This window comes from Scyliorhinus canicula, chromosome 9 (assembly GCF_902713615.1).
Source record: "Scyliorhinus canicula chromosome 9, sScyCan1.1, whole genome shotgun sequence".
Taxonomy (NCBI): Eukaryota; Metazoa; Chordata; class Chondrichthyes; order Carcharhiniformes; family Scyliorhinidae; genus Scyliorhinus; species Scyliorhinus canicula.
The window spans coordinates 167,550,304-167,574,276 of NC_052154.1; the positions used below are offsets into that span (position 1 = coordinate 167,550,304).

The following is a 23,973-nucleotide window of genomic DNA, read 5'->3' on the forward strand; positions in this document are numbered from 1 at the left end:
AGTTTTTAAATGTTCAAGACATTTATTCCAGAGGATGATATCTGCTATAACTACTGGTCTTTGTTACTTCCAGATTTGACAACGGCAGGTCTGGCCATCTTTCAGTTGTACCTTCCATAAATGTGATGTCATCCAAAACTTTTAAGTTAATACAAAATTAATATATGGTTTGGTTTCAAATGCAATGAGATGGGAGCTAATTGGAACTGGCAAGGCTTTTGATGCTGGATGCCCAAATAGTGAGTGGCTTGGTTAAATGGCTGAGCCAAGAACTATCCTGAGATGATACCTGATTATTAGTGCATAGGGAAGGAATCTTGCAATATGACCTGTTACAGCTAGTTAAAGTTTTGATAAGCTGATCATTGTGTAGATTTGCTAGAATTCAAAAGCAGTGGTCAGAACTGAATATGGTATTCCAGATATAATCTAAGGCTTTGGATGACTGGAGTCCTCCTGATGGGGCAGGGAGACAGTTCTGTTGTTCGGCACTCCTTTCTCTTGGAAGGGTCACTCACCAGCCAGGTCTGGGGTTGGTTGGTGCCAGATAAAGTACTGTTCGGCTGGGAGCCCTAGTCAAGAATCTGCCTGTAGTGACAGATACATGGGTATCTGGGCAACCACATGTGTGACTGAGTAGTTCTCTTCAGAATACCCTTTTAGTCACTCCAAATTTGGAGGTGAATAGAAAAATAGGTTTCCCTGTTTTCTCCTGGCTGCAGTCACCACCTTTGTTGCAACTTGTAATGTTAGAACGCTAGTGGATAATTCTCACGGATGATCGTAAGGAGAAAACTGCAATTGTATCACATGAGTGAACTAGACTCCACATACGTTGTCACTCGGTGAGGCCTGGGGGTGGTTAGCCAAAGCTTCAAGCAGGAGGATTTGACCTGGAAAGGAAAGTGACCCATAAATCGATCAGAGCTGGTTTGCCATTTTGAATAGGGTCTTGGATGCACTGCCTGAATTCGTCATTTGCATCAATGAAAGGCTTGTGATGTTTCAGTGCTAAAGTGGGTATGGGTAAAGTGTTAATTTGAAGGGTCAGTGCACACTTGATACGCCGAATGGCCTCCTGCACTTTGAAGTAATCTGTTGGTTCATAGATTCCCTAAAGTTCTTCAGTCCTTCCACATCCAGTTGTAAATGGCAGAGTTGTCTCTGGAAAACTCCACAATAGTACATCTGGCACATTAATGCAACATCTGCAACCATACAGCTGGAAGTGCTTGGCCCTAGGTGTCAATACTTAGTCATTAATTCACTCCATTTAATGTTAAGAAACAGCTGGATGCTGCAACATAGGTGGGGGCCCTGATAGCATCTTGGCAATCGTACTGAAGAATTGTGCTGCTGAACTAGCCAAGCTGTTCCAATGCAGCTACAGCACTGGTTTGACCCAGATATGTCCCATCCACAAAAAGGATAAATCCAATATGGCCAATTACCACCCCCATCTGCCTTTTGATCATGGAAGTCTGCGTTGACCAAAACCAACCATTTTGTTCTTCAGAACTTGGCCCCATGACCTTGTATACCTTGGTGCATGTCTAAATACTTCAATGCCTTCACCGCCCTTTCAGACCCTCAGCACCCTCTGGGTGGAAAAAGATTTTCCTCATCTCTAAACATCCTGTTTTCCTTAAATCTACACCCTTGGTCATTGATCCCTCCAACAAGGAGAAAATGTTCTTCCTATCTGTCTATACACCTCATAATTTTATACATTTCAATCGTGGCTCTCCTCTGTTCCAAGGAAAACAACCCCAGTCTTCATAACTAAAACTTTCCAACCTAGGCAACATCCTGGTATATCTGCAGCCTTTCCAGTGCTATCACATCCTATAATGGGAATTCCAAAACTGCACAGAACAATCTAGCTGTGACCTAACCAAAGTTGTATACGATTCCAACATAACCTCTTGCTCTTAAACACAATGGCTGGGCTAATATAGGCAAGTATACCACATGCCTTCTTAACCACTAGCCACTCCCCTGCTACTTTAAGGGGTTTGTGTCCATCCACAAGGCCCCTCTGATCCTTGGTGTTTCCCAGGGTCCTGCTGTTCATGTATTCCTTCACCTGGTATTTCCTATCCTAGTGAATCACCTTACTTTATTGAATTCCATTTGCCACTGATGAGTGCATATGTCCAGCTTGTCTCGAGCCTCTTGTAATCTTAAACTATCCTCGCTATTTACCACCCCACCAATTTATAGTATCTGCAAACTTACTGACCAACATTCCCACATTCATGTCTAAATCATTTATATCAACCACAAGAAACAAGGGCCCCTACACGGATCCCTGTGGGACCCTACTCGACACAGGCTTCCATCAGAAAGACGCACCTCGAAAAAGGAGAATACAGGTGGAGGGCCGGCTGAAGCGGCAGCGTGCACGAGAAGACAGGCGGTACCAGACCCACTGGAGGATTGCCCTCTGCTTCGTGCCGCTCACCCAATTCTGAATCCAAATTTGTAAAATTTTCTTGAGATCCAATAACCTTCACTATCAGTCTCCCATGTGGGACCTTATCAAAAACCTTGCTGAAGTCCAAGTAGACAACATCAAATGCATTGCCCTCATTTACACACCTGGTCAGCTGTGAAAAATTCAATCAAGTTAATTGGACATGACCTCCCTTTAACAAAACCATGCTTACTATTCTCGATTAATCCCTGCCTCTCCAAATGCAAATTAATTCTCTCAATCGCTTCTATTAGTTTGTTCACTGCAGGTTAGATTGACTGGCCTGTAGTTTCCTGGTTCCTCCCTTCTTGAATAATAGTATCACATTGGCTGGCTATCCTCCAGTCATTTGGCACCTTTCCCGTGGCCAGAGAGGAATTGACCGTTATTGCCAGCACCTATGCTATTTACGCCCTTGCCTGGCTCAACAGCCTGGGATACATTTAATCTGGTCCCAGAGATTTTTCTACTTTAAAGTCTGATAGACCACTCAACCTCCTCTGTCTACATTAATCTGTTTAATTTTATCACTGTTCTCCCTGATTTCTATACCCACACTGTCCCTCTCACTCGGGACCACCGACACAAAGTATTCAATTAGATCCCACCTACATCCTCCTGCTCCACACACAAATGAACACTTTAGCCCTTAATGGGCCCCAACTCTCCTAGTTATCCTTTAACCCTGTAAAACAACTTAAATTTTCCTTTATTTTACCTGTCAGTATCCTTTCATGTCCCCTTTTTGCTCTCCTAATTTCCTTTTGTAGTTACCTCTTGCATATTTCGTACTCCTCCAGGGCTTCTGCTGATTTGAGCCCATGATATCTGCCATAAGCCTCCCCCCTATATGTTCCTCACTATCCGGAGTTCACTGGGTTTGTTGGTCCCACCCTTTTCTTGATTGGAATATGTTGGACCTGTACTCTCCCTATTTCCTCCTTAAAAGTCCAGAACCGCTCTCTCTCTCGTATGACCTTTGTACTGGCTTAAAAAGTTTTCTTGGATGCATTTTAAGAATTCCACTCTTCAAATATTTCACACGAGAGCTGCCCCAGTTAATATTGGGGAAGTTGAAATCCCCCACTATCACTTTTCCACTTCTCTGAAGTTTTCCTACATAACTGCTCTCCTATTTCTCTTGGACTGTGTGTTTTTTTCTTGGTTGGGGGGGGGGGGGGGGGGGGGGGGGGGGGGGGTAGAGCACTCCCAGCAATGTGATTGCTCCTTTTTGTTTTTTGGGTTCTACCCATAAGGCTTCAGTTGAAGAGCCTTCTAAGATGTCATCCCTCCTTACTGCTGAATTGATTCCCTGATCAAAATTGCAACACCACCTCCTCTTTTACCTCCTTCCCTGTCTCGTCTGAATATCTTGAAATATTGAGCTGCAAATCCTGCCCCTCTCTCATCCATGTCTGTGACAGCAATAACATTACCCCATGTCTTAATTTGTGCCCTCAACTCATCTGCATTGTTCACCAAACTCCTTGCATTAAAATAAATACTATCCAATCTTTCAAACCCCCTTGTAACTTACTTCCCTATAACATCTCTGCCTTTCTGACTCACTTGCTGTCTCTTCTAATTTTGACTGCATCTCCATCTGCTTAACCTTCTCTCAGGATCCCAAGATTATTGAATACCCTACCAAGTTAGTTTAAAACTTCCCCAAAAGCATGAGCAAACCTTCCTGCAAGGACTCTGGTCCCATTTCGGTTCAGTTGCAACCAGTCCGCTTTGTACAGATCGCACCGTCCCTAAAAACAGTTGCAATGTCCCAGAAATCTAAAGCCCTCCCTCCTGCACCAACCCTCCTAACATGCATTCATCTGGACTAACTTCCTATTTCTATAATCACTACCACGTGGCACTGGAAGTAACCAAGTGATTACTACCTTCTAGGTCCTGTTATTTCCCTGAATTTTGATTGTAGGACCTTATCCCTTTTTCCGCCTATATCATTGGTACCAGTGTGTACCACAATACCTGTCAGTTTGCCCTCCCCCTTCAGAATGCCCTGCCACCTTTCAGTGACATCTGTGACCAAGGCACCAGGAAAACAACATACCACCCTGGAGTCTCTTTTGCGGCTGCAGAAACGCCTGTCTGTTCCCCTTACTATTAAATCCCAAACCACTAAGCCATAACGTTCTTCCTCCCCTCTTGTGCAACAGACCCACCCATGGCGCCATGAAGTTGGCTGCCACTGCTTTGCCCGACACAGTCATCTCTCCCCAACAGTCTCTAAAACAATATATCTATTAGAAAGGGAGATGGCTACAGGGGACTCCTGCACTGCCTGCCTTCTGCTCTGCCTTGTGGTCACCCATACCCTTACTGTCTGTTCAATCTTCACCTGGGGTGTGACCACCTTGCTAGACGTGCTAACCATGACCATCCAAGCTATTATCAGTGGTGGAATGTGTGGTCAACAGTGTTATCAAGTGGCTCTTAAACAGCAATGACCTGCTCACTGATGCTTAGTTTGGGTTCTGCAACTATCGAGTCAAAACTGAAACAACTGCCTTCAAAATCTGGAAGGGGGGGAAGGTGTGAAGCAAGGCTGTGCGATAACTATTTCCTATCTTCCTGATGGTGGCTATTCCTTTCATCAAAGACCAACTGGCCTCTTGTGTCAGTATTAAAACCTCTAATCTCAGTTGCCTCCATGCCAAAACTAACCTAACCACCGTAGATTACCTTGAGCTATGATTTGCAGGTGACTGCAGGGTTGTTCCCCAGTGTGCACTAGATTTACAAGACACTCTGGATCTCTTCAATTCTGCATGCAAGAAACATGGCTTGACTTTGAACAGTGCCAAAATAAAACTCATATCAACCCACACCAGGTTAGCCAAGTATTCTATCTCCCATATATGTTGAAGGAGAGACTCTGGAATATGTTGCGCTCTTCTCATTCCTTTGCAGCAACCTCTCAAAAGGATGGGCGCGATTCTCCCAAAACGGGAGAAATCGTAAAGCTGGCGTCAAACCCAGGCGGGTTTGACGCCAGCGCGCCCCTTCCCGACCGGGAACCGATTCTGGTCCCCGGTCGGGGCTAGCAGCCAGACGCCGTAGGCTCCGGCATGACGGGTTTAACGAATATCGTTAAGCCCGCTTGCCGGAGTTAGCGCCGGCTGACGCGTCATATGACGTCAGCCGCGCATGCGTGGATTGGAAGACTCCAACCCGCGCATGCGCGAATGACGTCATCGCGTATTTGCGCGAAACCCGCGCATGCGCAGGCCGGGTTGCCCCTCAGCCGCCCCGCGAATGGATACCGATCGCGGGCCCATGGCACCCTTGGCACGGCCGTGGTACTGCCGTGCCAATCGGTGCCATGGTTATGAAAAGCGAGTTTGTGACGCCGTTTTTATGAACGGCCAGACCAGGTGTGTTTGCCGTTCGTAAAAACGGCGTAAAGGGCTGGGACTTCGGCCCATCGAACAGCTGTGAATCGCTGCCGGCCGTAAAAAAACGGCGGCAGCGATTCGGGTCGGGAGTTGGGCGGGGGAGAATAGCGGGAGGGCGGGAAAAATGTCGGGAAGGCCCTCCCGCTATTCTCCGACCCGTCGTGGGGGTCGGAGAATTTCGCCCGATATTTTTGACGCAAAGATCCAACAATGGATCAGCTGCATCAGTCAGCCTTCTACAAACCACGGCAGTAAGAGTTCTCCGTACGTCAATGTCCTAATATGCAGAACAGTTATCACGCACTGCAGTGAGATTTGAACTGCGTATTAGCGATACATAGGAGTGCCGGAGAAATTCCATCAGCGATGCTTCCGTCACATCCTCCAGATTCAACGGGAGGACCATCGAGCAAATAATCATGACCTTGAAGGCAGCTCTACAAGCATTCAGGCAGAACTGCAACATGATGGCCTGGACATTGGATGGTCAAGAGGATCAGGTCCTCTTAAATGGCCAATGTACCAGGGACGAAAAAAGACAACACTTACTCTGAAGCACTCCTCTTGAGGAGTGGCAGCATTGACAACTGAGAGGAGCTTGCTACCAATCGTTCAAAATGTTGACAACTTGTCCACCTTGCTGCATCAGTCATAATGCAGTGGCCAGAGAAGGAAAGAAACAGAAGCTAATCCTGCGCTCCAGATCCACCTACCTTGTTGAACATCCTGTTCCTATGCGTCCAAAATCTTTGTTGAAAATTTGCATGTTCAATCACATGGCAGAAATCAATGACACTGAGTAGATGTCATTCTCAAATCCCCCTCCCCCCCTTGTATAGGACTAGTTTAGCCATGTGAGCTTTTTGGAAGATATGACTATAATTTGGAAACGGTGAGGGAATTATCGGCTCGGACAAGGCAGCAGGAAAGGAAATTGAGCATTCAGTTGACATTGACAACAACATCCATGAGGCAGAGGGTGGATCTGTTAAGACAATAGGATTGGGAGTTGACAGAAAAAGATCAGGGTGAATAAAATTAACTTGGATTCAAGGAATTAGTTCTGTTTTTATTACTTTGCATAAATAAGGGCAAAGGCAATTCACATACTTAATTCAAAATAGACCGGCTGTTGATTTAGTCATGCCTTGCATGTGCTTTTCAATCTGCCTTCCTTAAAACCAAAAGAATCTGTAATATTTCAACATTTTGGAGATGTAACACAAAACCTCCCGTTACAATCTCCAGTTTATACACCCGCCACCTCACTTTTGGGGAGTAAAAAGGTTTACCCTCGAACGGAGGCATGTGGGTTCTGCTTATAGGAGTGGCTGGTGATGTTGAGCTCAAGTGACAATGTGGGGAACAGCAAAAAACATTGTGACAATTCCAAATCCCCCCCCCCCCCCCCCCCCTCCCCCATATCCCCTCGGAACTGTATTCCAAAAAGAATCTTAAGCTTCCTGGCTCACTCTCTCCTAATGTCTTCCAAAAGCTCAACTTTGGCATCCTCTCTCTTAAATTTCTTTACTTTCTCCTCAAGAGTCAACCTCTCCCTCTTGAATGTGATCTGAGATATGATTATATGTGAGGAGTACTATTGTAAATGTAAGTTGCTGTCCTCAATGAATAAACATTATCATCAGTTCTCTCTCTGCCCTCTAGGTGGGGCAAACATCACGGGAAAATGCTGACTTGCTATAAATAAACTGCACGCTTTGAAATCCAAATGTAAGTACAAAAATATTAAAGATGGTTCTTTTGGTTTTAGCTGAGGGGTGGAATTTTACCTGTATTTGGCAGAGTGCAACAGTGGGCAGGCAGTGCCTGGGGGCAGTGCCCAGGCATGACCCTCCTTTCTGAGCATTGTATTCACCTGAGCTCTCGGAGGTCCTCCCACCAGGTGCATGCCATGTGAGACCAGTCATAATTCCCGCTGGTTTGCCCTCGCTGGCGTTAATGGATTTTCTTATAGGGAGGTGGAGGTGTGCAATAATTCAGGTGCAGATGCCTGATAATTTGTAAATGCATTATAATAGTGTTCCCGATGCTGAATGTCAATACTCCTGTAATAGAATCAGAGAATTTACAGTGCATAAGGAGGCCATTTGGCCAGTTGAGTCTACACCGGACCTTGGAAAGAGCACCCCTGCTTAGGCCCACATCTCCACCCTATTCCGGTAACCCAGTACCCCCACCTAACTATTGGAAGCTATGGGGCAATTTATCATGGCCAATCCACCTAACCTGCACATCTTTGGACACTGTGGGAGGAAACCGGAGCACCCGGAGGAAACCCACACAGACACGGGGAGGAACTGCAAACTCCACACAGACAGTTACCCGAGGCCGGAATTGAACCTGGGTACTTGGAGCTGTGAGGCAGCAGTGCTAACCACCGTGCCACCATGTTGCTCCAAATACCTCTGGTGGGGGGGGGGGGGGGGGGGGGCACAATTGCATCCCGCTTTTATGTCGGCATGAAATGCAATTTGGACATCTCGCAAGATTTTCTGCTCCCATCGTTAATCCCAAACGATGGGAATGGGAGCGGAAAATCCCCCAGGATCTTATTAAAACAATCAGTGGAATTCTCCGTCGACGGGATCTTCCAGTCCTCCGGCAGCGCACCCCATGCCTACGGGTTTCCGGACGGTGTGAGGTGGCCACAATGGGAGACCCTATTGGCCGGCTGCGGGAACGGAGAATCCCGCTGAATCCCGGAAACCATGGCTGGCGGACCGGAGAATCCTGCCAAATATGTTTTGTACACCTGAGGAATCGAGATGAAGGACCAAACTCAAAAGCAGATTCCACCAAGCATGGTAGTAGAGTGGAGGTATAATCGGAAATTGAGATCCAGTTTGCCATTTTGGTCGATAAAAGCCCCTGGAAAGTTTATATGATAGAAGGATGGGCGGAGAGGAAGGGTAGGAGATCTACAGTTTAGAAGTGCTGAGTGAGGGAAGGGGGTCTGTGAAATCTTGATTTCAACCTAATATTTGCAATCCATTAGAACAGAATCCCAACGATACACAACCACTACCAAATGTGTTTATTTTATTTTAAAAATGCAGTACATAGAAACGCGGCAAGGCTTACCCAGTCATGCTCTTCGAGTATGGCAGTGCAGGAAAGGCTTCTGCACAGTTCTCATTACACTCAGCTACAGCAGTGCATTAGATACAGAAAGGATTCAGTGATTCATTCAACACCCTCTTCTATGGCAGCTTATGCATTTTCAAGCAACATCATTAAAGGTACCAAATATTTTCAGTGTAACTTGATCACATTTTGTTGGCAAAATGCGGAAAGGAAAATCAAAAGAGATACAATCAGAACTCTACAGTTATAGCCCCCAAGTAAAACTGATACTTCATCATTTTTCATACAGTTCAGGTATTTCCCAGTTGATAGGATCGCACACACTCTCCATAATCATACCAGCAAAGTAGTGAAATTGTTAACAAATGAGAACATCAGTTGCCCCCACAACAAACAATACTCTTCTGCACATGCTCAGTTGGACCATTCATGCTCCCAAGTCATAAGTCACTCTGGCATCACAAAAACCTGTTAAAGTCAACTCTTTACAGATATTCAGTACAATGACTGCTAAATCCAGACAATAAAATACCAATAAAAACATAGTAAATATATTTACAATATACAATCCAATCTGCATCAAAGATGAACATAGTTAAGTGTACTTGTTGCAGCTTCAGATTCTTCTCCAATACTATTATAATTCAGTCTTTGAATAAAGATGAAGATTTTGTGAACATGAAAAATGTATAATCCATTTATTTTTTCAAAAATACAAATGGCAGGTTCCTCTGGTCCTTGTGACAATAGTAGGTACGATATGAACACAACTAACTCTTCTTGTGAAGGAATTTCATTTTATTTCCTGCAAGAGATGTTTAATCATTAGTGTCGTTATACAGAACAGAAAAGTAATTCCAGAAATCCCTCAAAGGCCTCATTTATGGGATCTTATTTGGATTTTAGTTTTTGCTGCAAGGCTGACAGAAGACTTGTACAGATTAATGTGTTTCACATCCACAGTTTATGTTGTCCGATCGGATAAATCAATCCCTGACTACAAGGGTAGACCTCGTTATAACCAGTTTTTGGGAGTTCCTGGGATTCCCCTCGGTTAGGCTGCTTTCCTGATATCCCTTCCTTTTAATTTCAACTTGGCGCCCCCCACCTATTATAATCTTTATAATTCTTATTATTGGCACAAGTGGGCTTATATTAACATTGCAATGAGGTTACTGTGAAAAACCCCTAGTCACCACACTCCAGCGTCTGTTGGGGTACACTGAGGGAGAATTCAGAACGTCCAATTCACCTAACTAACAAGAGCGTCTTTCAGGAATTGTGGGAGGAAACCGGAGCACCCAGAGGAAACCCACGCAGACACGGGGAAAATGTGCAGACTCCATACAGACAGTGACCCAAGCCGGGAATCTGGACTCTGGATTCTGGATTCCTGCACAGAACCACGGGATGATACAGAACAGAAAGAGGCTATTTCACCCTTTATACCTGTACTGGCTCTTTTGAAGGTGATAATTAATTACACCTATTCCTTCCCCCTCCACCCCCTCTTTCCTGTAAATGTCCTACAATCAAGCATTTATCCAGCTTCCTTTTGAAAGTTATTATTGAACCAAAGAAATGCACTGAATTAAAAACTAAATCTCCTCATTTTACCTTTAGAACTGATTAGAGATAAATCAATTTTAGATCCAATTTTGTGCGATGAGGCAGGGTTAATTGCCAATGGCATAATAAAATCTCCACTGGGAAATATTGATCATAATACAACTGAATTCCACATGAAGTTTGTAAACAACATACTCTAATCAAAAACAAGAATCCTAAACAAAACCAATTACATAGGTGTGAGGGGAAAGATGGCTAAGGTTGATTGGATAATAGACGAATAGGTTTTGTGACAAATAAATAGAAATAGTTAAAGAACTTATTCAAAATGTTCGACAAAAATACATTCCGTTGAAAAACAAAAACTCAACAAGGAAGATCCATTTGTGGCTTAGTATTAGATTAAAATATGAAATCCACAATGTTGCAAAAAACAGGAGCAAGTATGAGGATTGGAATGTTCTAGAAATCAACAAAGGGCCACCAAAATGCTGATGCTAAAGGGGCAAAATAGATCCAGGAGTGAAATAGCCAGGAATATTAAAAAAAGATTGGATGAGCTTTTATAAGTTTGCACAAAGAGTGCCTAATTAAACATTTGTCGCTTTAAAAGCAGTAACAGGAGAAACTATCTTGGGACTGAGAAAATGGCAAAGACAGTGTACAAATATTTTTTCACAGGTGAAGATACAAATTACTTAACAGAAATAGAGGGTAACTTGCGGGGACTAATAAGAATTGAATCAATTAATATTAACAGAGACCAAGCACAGGATAAATTCAAGAGACTAATCGATCTTCCCAAAAGGAAACAAAGTCCCCTAGCGGGCGCGTTTAGCCACGTGTTTCCCAGCACTCGCAGTGCCGAGAAACATGCAGCTATTCAACGCTACTCGTGTTGAAGAACACTGAACGGGGAACTCTGGGCGCGATTCTCCCAGAGGGGGAGAAATCGTAAGGCTGGCGTCAAATCCGGGCGGGTTTGACGCCAGCCCCCCCCTCCCCGATCGGGAACCGATTCTGGTCCCCGGTCGGGGCTAGCATGCCGCCGCCGTAAACTCCGGCATCGCGGGCTTAACGAATTTCGTTAAGCCCGCTTGCCAGAGTTTGCGCCGGCTGACGCGTCATATGACATCAGCCGCGCATGCGCGGATTGGAAGACTCCAACCCGAGCCACGCTATTCTCCGCACCGTCGTGAGTGCGGAGAATTGCGCCCTCTGTGTTGAATCTCGCAAGGTGTTGCCAGTCCGGTGGATCCCGAGAGCGGGGTCTTCCGGCTTTCTCCAGCCACGCTGCACCGCAGCAAGATGCTTTTCTGGCACACCGTGGCTGGAAGATAGATCCCTAAATTCCCAAAAAATCTCCAGAACTTGTTGGACCTACATCCTGAGGTTTTGAACGAAGTAGCTGCAGAGTGAGGTGCTGGTTATGATTTTCCAAAATTACCCAGATTCTAGAATGGTACCAGCAGATTGGAAGTTACCAAATGTAATATTGTTTTTCAAGAAAGGAGGGAGAAATAAAACAAGAAAGTACAGGCCAGTTAGGCTAACATTAGTCTTCGGAGAGACCTAGAAGCTATTATTAAGGATGTCTCAACAATGCAGTTAGAAAAGTTAGCAAGCTGACATGGTTTTCAGAAAGGGAAATCCTATTTGACAAATATGTCAGAGTTTTTAAGGAAACTTGAGTGGCGAAATCACAAGCTCCTGCTATTTATATTTTTATTATTTTATTTTTCACTGAACATAATCAAGTTAGTGAATAAAATGTGCCGTTAACAAATCTATGCCAACTGTAATTTTTTTAACCCACATTTTTTCAAGTGATAATTTGACCCTTTATGTCAATTTTCTTGTAAAATTTATTTTCAGTTTAATCAGAGAACAAAGTAATGAACACACTGAAGCCCGATCCATTTGTACCCGAATCTGGGACTCCACTCTCAGCATAGGACTCTTGTTTAGCTGAAGGTTTGTTTATGGCAGATGCTTCATGCAACTAAACATCACCTGAGCCATTATAGGTCCCGATTCATTCGCAACACAGCTTGGCAATAGCAGATCGCAATGCAGAATTTGGAGACCTAACACCAATTTTATGGCAGGAAAATGTGAGGTTGTGATACTCCGCTTCAGTTTAACCTATTCTCTCAGCAATTCTAAAATTTTGGGTAAAAGTACACTCACCAAGACCTTTTAGAAATTTGTTCACTCCGCTCTGTTCTGTGTCTGGCAGCTCTTCCAAATATTGCTCAACTCTCTGCTCAAACAGACCTGAGGGGAAGAAAATGAGACACCACTGTTTGTAGCCTTGAAAGCAGATCCAACTTAATACATGGTTTCTATCCACTGCTAAAATTGAGTTCAAAGCTATCAGAAAATTGTTCAGTGATGTTTATGACAGCAGAGTTCCTGACGAGAGATTCATTGAAGTAAATAATCTGAGTTCAGTATGACATTCACAATTCAGTCATGATTTTAGTCAGGAGAACTGTTTACATCTTCATTTGCTGAACTCTAGCAAACCCTCCTAGTGATATTAAGTTCACCAACAGCACAAACCTGTAGAGTTCATCGTCTGAAAATTATAGAAAAAGCCATATGTCAGGAGTCCAACTGAATGAAAGAGCAATCTAACCACCTGTTGATAGGCATATTGCTGTACTAGCTTTTATACATGGCCAGGATTTCCTCTGTGAGCTAACGTGAACATTGTAAACTCTTATTTTTAAGAAAAACACATTTATGATTTTACTACAAATTGTGCAGAGGAAACATTTTTTCCAGTGTTCACATTTTGTTTACTGGAGCAAATATTGAAGGTACTGAGCAATTCAAATGGCAGAAGTTGAAATTGTCCAGCATCTTTACAGAGAGTGTTGGCCCTGAATGCAGTTGTTACAGGCTTGAGGGGGAGGGGGGGGGGGGGGGGGGGGGGCCTTTACTGTGCTGCCAGCAGCTGCAGATGACAAGCTTTTGTTTTACAAGCATTTCCACAGAAAACACAGCCACCAGGTTTTAAATATTTCCAGACAAGTAAGATATGCCTGAGGGTGAACACTGTTCGTCATTAACAGCAATAAAGCAAAGCCAACCTATGTTATAGCCAACTTGTCTCGTGGCCAGGTCACTGAAATCTGGCGCAGCCAAGTCAGACACATTAAGGCTGTGACACTTTCATGGTTCCCTCTCTGCGTTTTCTCTCCCTTTGTTACCTCTTTACGTATATCTCCCGGGTATGAAGAAATATTTCACTTGCGACGAGATGGAACATTCACCCTCTCAAAAACTCAACGCGCACATGGCATGGATGCCTGAAACCACATAGTTTGAGGCCTAAAAGATACCAATAATGCTTCAAGTCCCTTTCCAGAAAAATCAAACAATTTGAAACTTAATACAAAAACTATTCAAAGTTCAAACTTAGAGTGGTTTAGAATTTTGCGAGTGATTAATTACATATTCTGATTTATTTTATGCTCCATTATGAATCGTGTTTTGATGTAACTGCATGATAATTGGATAGTGCTGTATATTGGTAAGACTTATATTGGAGCTTTTAACAACTTCCTTTCTCTGGTTGTGGTTGTCTGCGGTGTGAGCATTTTTCTTTTGTCTGTCTATAAATGGACTTTGCAAACTTAACCCTGTTCATAGCGGGTTTCAGCTGACCACAGCAACTACCAATAAATTGACAATCTCCCTTAAATGGCCATAAAACATCCAATTGTGAAACATATCATGCATACTACTCCCCACTACCACCACCCCTACTCGGTGCCCTGCACCGTTCCCAATAACCCCATAAGGACCAACCCAGAAACACTGGCATTAGTTCATGTCTTAGTTTTCCAACTGAGCCAATAATTCACATTGGTATGGCTGTGGATTTTTGATCTTAACTAGTTTTGGAAATCTCTCCTTTGAAACAAATGCATTCAAATCTTTATAATTGTGCCAATCACCCTCTGGTTTTCTGAAGGAAGTAGAGATGAGTATTCTTCACCATTTGTGTGTGAAAATGCGGAACACCTAGAATCATAGAATCCCTACAGTGCAGAGGAGGCCATTCAGCCCATCAAGTCTGCACCAACATTCTGAAAGAGCACCCGACTTAGGCCCACTCGCCTGCCCTATCCCCGTAATCCCACCTACCCTTGGACACTATGGGGCAATTTATCATGGCCAATCCACTTAACCGGCACATCTTTGGACTGTGGGAGGAAACCGGAGCACCGGGAGGAAACCCAGTCATGGGAGAATGTGCAAATTCCACACAGACAGTCACCCAAGTTTGAAATCGAACCGAGGTCTCTGGCGCTGTGAGGCACCAGTGCCAACCACTGTGCCACCCTTAGAATTTCTGGGGCCAAAGGTGTGGAAAAAGAAGCATAAGAAATTGGTTTACTCAGTGTTACTCCCTTTTATGTTTCCCAAAGTAGTTTCCCCAGGACTGCTCTTCAGGTTGGGCTACAGACTGCACCTGCAGCAGACATTAGTGTCATTCAAATATGCAAACAAGGCATTCCCAGTTTCATTCTGCATTTTCTGTTACGACCCCAAACAAGGAATCCTTGGAAATGTGTCATTTGAAAATATGTCATATGTCAGCCAGTCTCTCCACAGGAGTAATGGAGGCAGGTTGAAACCTGAATATAAAGTGCCGCTCACTTCATGCTCCTTTTGCCTGTGTTAGACTCTACTGGATCTGTGTTGGAGTGTCCCTGGGCCATGTAATTGACCCGGGATAGGAAATTGTGACCTCCCTATGCTTAGCAAGAGTAGTACACTTTAGGAGCAGAACATTCTTTTGTTCAGCACTGTTGGGCAGGACATTTGCGCTATAATCTTAAATAGTTTTTCTGCTCAACAGTTTTACTTGATTCATTCTATCACAGCTATGTGCAACTGATCTCGTGTAACTCATTGCAAATAACCATGTATGAGAATTAGACACTAGTCCAGTAGTACAGTCCTTTGTCATGTGCGTACCTGAAGGGGGAGTGGGAGCTAAAAGTTTTGTAAAAACTATGCAACTGACTGTACTGTCTCTTATTTGTGTGTAGGTCCACTGTAGCTCAGTTAGTATCAATCCCATCTCTGAGTCAGAAGTTGTAAGTTCAAGTCTTACTTCAGATCCTGAGCACAAATTTCTGAACTAGCACTCCAGCACTGAAGGAGTGCAACATGTTCAGGGGTATAGTAAGATGTTAAACTGAGGTGTTGCCTGTCTTTGCATTTTGGATGTAAAAGGTCTCTTGGCCATATTTTGAAGTGCAGGGGAATTATCTCAAGTGTCCTGGCAAATATTTACCCCTCAATCAACATCAGACCGATAGTTATCAGGTCATTATCACTTTGTTGTATGCAAATTGGCTGCCTCATTTCATTTGTGACCAGACTCCAGGGGCGGGATTCTCCGACCCCCCGCCGGGTCAGAGAATCGCCGGGGGTCGGCATAAATCCCGCCCCCCGCCGTCCTCCAAAGTCTCCGGCCCCCCAAAAATCAGCCCGGCGTGAATCGCGTCGCCCGCCTCAGAGAATGGCGGGGCCAGTTGGCGTGGCGCCAAATCCCTTTCCCGCCGGCCGGTGGGGCGCAAACCACTCCAGGGCGGGCCTAGCCCCTGAAGGTGCGGAGAATTCGACACCTTTGAGGCGACCCGATGCCGGAGTGGTTCAAGCCACTCCTCGGCGCCAGGACCCCCACCCCGCCAGGTAGGGGAGAATCCTGCCCCAAAAGTACTTAATTGCTTGTAAATCATATTGCAATGTCCTGAGCTAATAAAACATACCATACATAACTATGTACAAACCATCTGGTTCACTAATGTCCTTTATGGAAGGAAATCTGTTGTCCTCACCTGGTCTGGCCTACATGTGACTTCAGACCCACAGCAATGTGGTTGACTCTTAACTGCCCCCTGAAGGGCAATTAGGGATGGGCAATAAATGCTGGCACAGCCTGTGACACCCACGTCCCACTAATGAATAAAATGTTTTTTTTAAATGCAGGGTTTTTAAATCTTTTGCTTTTAATAACCCCTTCCTTGGTTTATAACCGAGGCCTTGGTCGAATGGAATATTAGTCTTTTGCTTTCTTACGTCTCGGAGGTCATGGGAGCGATTGTGTTATGTGCGGTAAGATTAATGCAGTCTGTTTAATTGCTGGGCAATGCTATATGCACCCAATTAGATAATACTGTGGTTCACAACAAACCTGAAGTCCCCTTTGGGAATGGTTATTAGTGCTGAACATGGGAAATACGTTAGCAGAGCTTATAAACATGTCACCAATTGTGAAGACTTTTGTGCCACAACTAACTGCTTTCAAAATCTTTCTGAGGTAAATATGTAGGTCGAGTGATTTATCTATAATCAGGCTATTAACATTCTTGACACCTTCTCTTTTAGAATATATGGCTAGGATTCTCCATTCTAGAGTTGGGGTGGCACGGGAGCACAATATTTAGTATTGTGGCTTCACAACTCCAGGGTTCCAAGTTTGATTCCCGGTTTGGGTCACTGTCTGTGTGGAGTCTGCACATTCTTCCCGCATCTGTATGTGTTTGCTCCGGGTGCTCTGGTTTCCTCCCACAATTCCAGAAGATATGCTGTTAGTTAATTTGGACATTCTGAATTCTCCCTCTGTGTACCCGAACAGGCGTCGGAATGTGGCGACAAGGGGCTTTTCACAGTAACTTCATTGCTGTGTTAATATAAGCCTATTTTTGACAATAAAGATTATTAGAGAACAGGACTGGTCCCTGCTGGCGTTAGGAGTGCCCCCAACGTGCCATTCCATGGCACTTAGGAAGCTTTTTTTCTTTCCATTCCATGGCACGCCAGGATTCGGGCTGCAACTGAGAGGGCAGGAACTAATCTCTCAGACAGGTCCCGCACCTCTGAGATTGGAGTATCCCCTCCAATCTCCATAATAATAATAATCTTTATTGTCACAAGTAGGCTTACATTAACACTGCAATGAAGTTACTGTGAAAAGTCCCCAGTCGCCACATTCTGGCGCCTATTCGGGTACACAGAGGGAGACTTCAGAATGTCCAAACTACCTATCAGCATGTCTTTTGGGACTTGTGGGAGGAAACCGGAGCACCCAGAGGAAACCCACGTGGACACAAGGAAAACATGCAGTCTCCATACAGATAGTGACCCAAGCCAGAATGAACATTGGACCCTGGAGCTGAGAAGCAACAGTGCTAACCACTATATAGCTGCTGCAGTCACGCCCCCTCCACCCCGGATGTAGGCAGGGAACCATCCCCTTTGACTACCCTCAGAACCCCTTCAGCCAGCCAGGCCCTCTATTAAGCCCCCTCACTCCCAGGACACTCCCCTCAGCACCTTCCCCCCTCTTTATTTTCTCATCTCACTTCCCAGGTCACTCCTTCAGCCCCCTCCACTCATTCCCCCCTTCGGACCCTGCCCCTTGGCAGTGCCAACCTGGGGTGGCAATGTCAGAAGTACCCTCCCAACAATTGCCGCTAAGGTCCCGAGGGGGGGGTCCTCTCTGGGAGGTGGGGATCAGGGCGCTTGTGCTGGGCTGGAGAGGCTCAGGTCGGGCATCTTCCCTGGGATGGGGCTTCTTTGGCTGCTCTCCTCATCTGCAGCCTTTAAAATCATTAAAAATCCACTCTGTATGTAAAAGTTAAAGTTTTCCATAAGCAAGTGAAAATGTTCCCATGTGTGCCCCATACCATTTAGGCAGTCAATTATCTCATATTTAGACAGCCATAATAAGAATAAAGTGAACATCGAATTCAACAACTTCAGATGATTAGCTCGACCCCACCTTGACCCCTTTGTTTTCATTCCATTTAATTTTAACTGACTGTTCCCGTTTATTTCTTTCTCATCGTAGATATATTCCCCCCTAACTTATTCCACTTCTCCTTACCTTTTCTCCCCTTTGCTTCTCCCTTTCCCCCTAATCTGTCACAGTTTACCCTCTCCCTCTGGGGACTGCCATTGGCACTCTTTTCCCTTGGTTTCTGTGGCTTTGACTCATCTTTCATTCCCTCACCCCACAGTATAAATATCTCCCATTTTCTATGCCTTTTAGCTTTGGCAAAGGGTCACCTGGACTCAAAACGTTCGCTCTTTTCTCTCCCTACAGATGCTGCCAGGTCTGCTGGAGTTAAGTGAAAGTGTTCTTATCGGCACCCCTAAGTCCTTTAAACAGTAAGTCGGCATGTAAGAAATAAAGTTTTTTTTACAAGTCTGCCTCTTTGTTCTGGGCACAGTAAGAAGTCTTACAACACCAGGTTAAAGTCCAACAGGTTTGTTTCGAATCACTAGCTTTCGGAGTGCAGTTCCTTCCTCAGGTGAATGAAAAGATGGGTTCCAGAAACATAAATATAGACAAAGTCAAAGATGCCAGATGATACTTTGAATGCAGATAATTAAGTCTTTACAGGTCCAGACTGAGCAACTGGAGAGAGGGATCCTCTTTCTTCTGGAGGAAAGAACAATTGTGAGGGCTGCCCGTTCAGTTTCTATGAAGCACTCAACAACAAAGGGACAGACTCAAAAACTTTGCTGCTATTCTGACTTAATAGATCCTTGCAGAGCTATAAAAATAAACAATCTGGTTCCATACTTTGTAATTCTAGTGAGCTGTCAATCAAGGTGCTTTCAGCAGGCAATGGAGTGTGAATTTCAATGCAGACAATCCAGTTCTAAGCATTCAGACTCCTAGCCATACGCATTGACTACAATACTTCAAAAGACAATGACATTGACTGCGATAACCACTTTAAAGGTTTCCACCACTTTAGAGGCATAACTTTCACCTTCATCCACAGAGCTTTAAACTTGGCATACTGACAGACCTTTTGACGGGTTTAGATGTACTGATGGGATCACTTTACTTTATTATGAGAAAACTTTATTTTTGAAGTAGAACATGGGGCGCAATTCTCCCAACGGGAGACAAACAGCCAACGCCGGAGTGAAATCCGGAGTGTCGGCATCGGAGGCTGCTCCTCGCCCCCTATTACCCCCCCCCGCGGAGCTAATGGAGCGGTGGCGCGTGAATTCCCAGCGCCCGGCCTTGACGCTTGTGTCAAAGCGGTGCGCAGGGAATGACGCGACCGGTGGTGCCAAAGTGACGTCAGCCGCGCATGCGCTGGTTGGCCGGCGCCAACCCGCGCATGCGCGGTTGCCGTCTTCCCCTCCACTGCCCCGCAAGACATGGCGGCTTGATCTTGCGGGGCGGCAGAGGGAAAAGAATGCGTCTTTTAGAGACGCCGGCCCGACGATCAGTGGGCACCGATCGCGGGCCAGATCTGCTGAGCACGCCCGTGGTGCTCGATCCTCCCTCCGCCCCCCACAGGCCCCACACTCACCGTTCGTGCGCTGTTCACGCCGGCATCGACCAGGTCTGGTTGGCGGCGGCATGAGCATGATTCGCCCAGCCCTCCCGCGATTCTCCCACCTGGCGTGTGTGGGTGCGGAGAATCGCGCCCATGGTCTTTCTCATCTCATCTTTAACTATTTCTTTACTTCTTCTATTTCCATAAACTTATGCTATTTCCTTTTGTATTTACCAGCAGTTTTTTATTCTTCCTAATTTTATTTGAACTTCCCCTCTTTATCATATTCTCCATTATGTCCTCTAATTATTCCTCTAATATTTTTTCAATTGGCTGTCAAGGGAGCTTAATTCTGGATCTGGCTGTGCACAAACATTTGCGTGTCAAAGAAGAGATCAAGAACACCTAATCAATGGTGTAGACATTATAATAAATTCTAGCCACAAAATTAAGCAATTTACACAAAAATAATGAATTTGAGAGGTTTTGATGCTTGCGGGGAAGCAGAAGATGAATTTTGTAACAAGTAGTAAAAAATCGGGGCCACAGCGTAAACCAAAATCCAGTTGCCGATGGTGGCATTTGTCACTGGAGTGTCACAGAAGGAATAACTGGATATGTTAGAAACTGAAGCAATTGCCCCTCCCGTATAAATCTCCCATCAATCCACAGCTGGATCAGGGTTGCTCCATCATTCTATTATAGTCAGTGGATGTGTATTTTGTGATTTTTGTAATCTTAAAAATACTGCAGACAACTGGTTGAGGCCAATGCATTGCGGAATTAATTATGAAAAATTTAAGTTCTGCTCAACCTCGTGCGACATGAATGATGAATGACCTGTTCATATATTACAATCACCTGTGTTACAGTGTGGCATTTAAACTCTTCACTTCTTCTGACAGGAGGGTTAACCCTGCTAAAAATTTGTTTTCATACCAACAATTAACATCCATTGAGTACACTGCGGCATGATCAGGTGGAATGGGAATATCTGTGGGAAACACTGGGACAGTTCGGGTTTGGGTAGGGGTTTGTTGATTTGGTCCAGTTGCTATATAGAGCGCCGTTAGCAAGTGTTAGGACGAATCAGGTGAGTTTGGAGTATTTTGGATTGCATCATGGGACAAGGCAGGAATGCCCACTCTCCTCATTGCTTTTTGCCCTGGCAATAGAGCCATTGCCAATGGCGGTTAGCGCGTCGAGGTGCTGGAAAGGGATAGTGGGGGGATGTAGGTGGAGCATAGAGTTTTGCTATTCGTGGACGATCTGTTACTTTACATTTCGGACATTTGGGAAACATTGGGGTATCATGAACATCTTCGAGGAATTCGGCCGGTTTTCCGAGTATAAATTAAACATAGGTAAGAGTGAGGTCTTCCCTATTCAAGCAAGGGGACAGGCTGGGTGAGCTAGCATTTAAAGTGGTGGGGACGAAGTTTAGATACTTGGGCATTCAGGTGGCACGTGGATGGGAACAATTGGACAAATTGAACTTGGCGCGGTTGGTAGAGCAGATGAAGGGGGATTTTAAGAAGTGGGGCGTGCTGGCGGGGCGGGTGCAAACCGTGAAAATGAAGGTGCTTCCGAGGTTCCTATTTGTTTTTCAGAACCTTCTGATTTTTATCCCAAAGGCCTATTTTAGGAAAGTTAACGCCTTGATTTTGGAGTTTTTTTGGGCGGGGAAATGCCCCCAGGTACAGAAGTTGCTGCTGGAGCAGGGACGCTGGCGGGAGGGGGAGGGGGTGTGTGGTGGGTATGCCAACTGGTCTCGTCAAACCGATGAACCATTACTGGGCAGCAAATATGGCCATGGTTAGGAAGTGAGTAGTGGGGGACGAATGGTCGATGTGGGAGCGGATGGAGGCAGCTTCTTGTAAAGACACTAGTTTAGGGGCATTGTTGACTGTGCCTCTGCCATTCTCACTGGCCAGGTACTCCACAAGCCTGGTGGTGTGGCGGCCCTGAGTGTGTGGGTGCAGTGGCGGTAGCCCCTGAGGTTGGAGGTGCCTCAGTCTGGGCACCGATCCATGGGAATCATTTGCCTAGAGGAACTGGAAGAGGAATATGAGCTGTCCAGCGGGAATGGGTTCCGGTACTTACAGGTGCGGGATTGTGCTAGGAAGCAGATGCCATCCTTTCCCGGCCTGCCGGGACTGCAGGACAAACTGTTGTTAAAAACAGGAGATGGCGAAGGTAGGGTGACGGAGATTTATAAGGAATGAATGGACTGGGAAGGAGCCCCAAAAAGGGATGTTAAACGGGAGTGGGAGGAAGAGCTGGGGAGGGAGGTGGAGGCTGGGTTATGGGAGAAAGCCCTGAGGAGAGTGAAATCATCCTCTTCATGTGCTAGGCTTAGCCTTATTCAATTCAAAGTGGTTCATCGGGCGCATATGACGGTGGTCAGAATGAGCAGGCTCTTTGAGGGGGTGGAAGATAGGTTTGGGCAGTGCGCAGGGGTCCCACAAACCATGTCCACTTGTCTGGGCTTGTTTTGGGCTTGTCTGAAGCTGGAGGGATTCTGGCGGGGGGGTTTGCTGATGTTATGTCTGAGGTACTTAAGGTGAAGGTGGTCCCGAGTCCAGAAGTGGTGATTTTCGGAGTGTTGGAAGACCCGGGAGTCCAGGAGGCGAGAGGGACCGACGTCTTGGCCTTTGCCTCCCTGGTAGCCTGGAGACGGATCTTGTTGGATTGGAGGGTCTCGCAGTTGCCAGGTATAGGTGAGTGACCTTGCGGAATTCCTGACGCAGACACGGGGAGAACGTGCAGGTTCTGCACAGACAATGCCCCAAGTCGGGAATCAAACCCAAGTCCTGGTGCTGTGAAGCAACAGTGCTAACCACTGTGCTAGCTCCATGAATTAATGGCCGTATTAAAGTATATCATATTCAGTAATTAACTTCTAAGTTATCTTGACAACAGTAAGTGAAAAGAAAGAGACAACTCTGGAATGTGCACATGGTGAAGTGTTTTGTGATGATATCAGAGGGCTAAATGCCCTTAGATGCTTCAGCTCTACCTTTTGCCCTGCACTTTCGCAGTTCTCTGTCCTGTATGAATCCAGCAAACATCTGCGACTCCATGAAGACCTCTAGAAACCGCCGGATACTCTTGGATGCCACTGACTTGCGGAAAGCTTCTCTTTGGAATATTCGTTCATTCCTCTCATTTTGGGTCAGAAATAAAGAATAATGGCCGACAGTTTCCACAAAGAAGCGAATGAAGGCTTCCGAGACCAGATTGCTCAGTGTGTTGCACTCTGCTGGAGTGGAGACAAAATAAAAGTTAAAAAAATTACAAACTTCATTATTGTGGTTTAGCTTCTCACCCCTTATCAATAATGTTATTCCGTTTCTTGTTTGAATCACAGGTGATTCCCACATTGAAGTGTTTTTTGGGGACTGGACATTGTGTCAGTGTTTGCAGATATTCCTATTCCAATATTGAAAGTTCTGCTCCTCCCCAAGTATTGCTGCTAAAACACAGATTCAGGCCCTCCTTTGGTGTCATTCTCAATGCTACCAGCAAGAACTGTCACCACAATGCATTGAATTGCTTACAGTGCATAGAGGCTGCAATCTTCTCATTTATCCTGATAACAGGATTAAGAGGAGAGGTACACATTCTAGACTTGAAAGAGCAATAATGGAGTTGGATAAGTGGATGGAATCGAAACGGGGAAATGGGTGCCAATGACTGAGAGAAATAGATGACTTTGAGGGAAGGGGGAAATGGATGATAAGGAACACAAGAAGAAAGGGTCAGTGCACCTGAGTGGGTTCCTAACCCACACTGATGATGCCACAAAAACGTGGGCTGATTGCCCTGCAGTTGCATGACTTTTTGCACAGATTCTTTTTAAGACTGTGCCTAACTGGCGCAGAGCCTGCTCAGGGCAACCTTATGTTTTATGTTTTGATTGGATGTGGGCATCATTGGCAAGGCCAGCATTTGGTGCCCACCCCTAAATGCACTCAAGAGTAATGGCTTGCTAAGTCATTTTGGAGGGCAGTTATGGGTCGACCACGTTACTGTGGATCTGTAGTCACATGTAGGCCAGACCAGGTAAGGGTAACCA

At 45.3% G+C, this 23,973-nt stretch overlaps 1 protein-coding gene across 2 annotated transcripts in view; it reads right to left on the reverse strand.

Annotated features, from left to right (window-relative positions):
• Window positions 1-8,927: 8,927 nt before the first annotated feature.
• Window positions 8,928-23,973, reverse strand: part of dennd2b (DENN domain containing 2B) — a 412,949-nt gene continuing 397,903 nt past the window's right edge. The window contains exons 18-20 of one of the 2 annotated variants that reach the window (XM_038808142.1): window positions 22,915-23,154; window positions 12,754-12,840; window positions 8,928-9,799 (exon numbers count right to left, since the gene is read on the reverse strand). In XM_038808142.1, coding sequence (XP_038664070.1) covers window positions 9,765-9,799; window positions 12,754-12,840; window positions 22,915-23,154 — 362 coding nt within the window. In that variant the 3' untranslated portion in view covers window positions 8,928-9,764. Of the gene's footprint in view, window positions 9,800-12,753; window positions 12,841-22,914; window positions 23,158-23,973 lie in introns of both variants that reach the window. The other variant, XM_038808141.1, reaches the window with a different exon arrangement.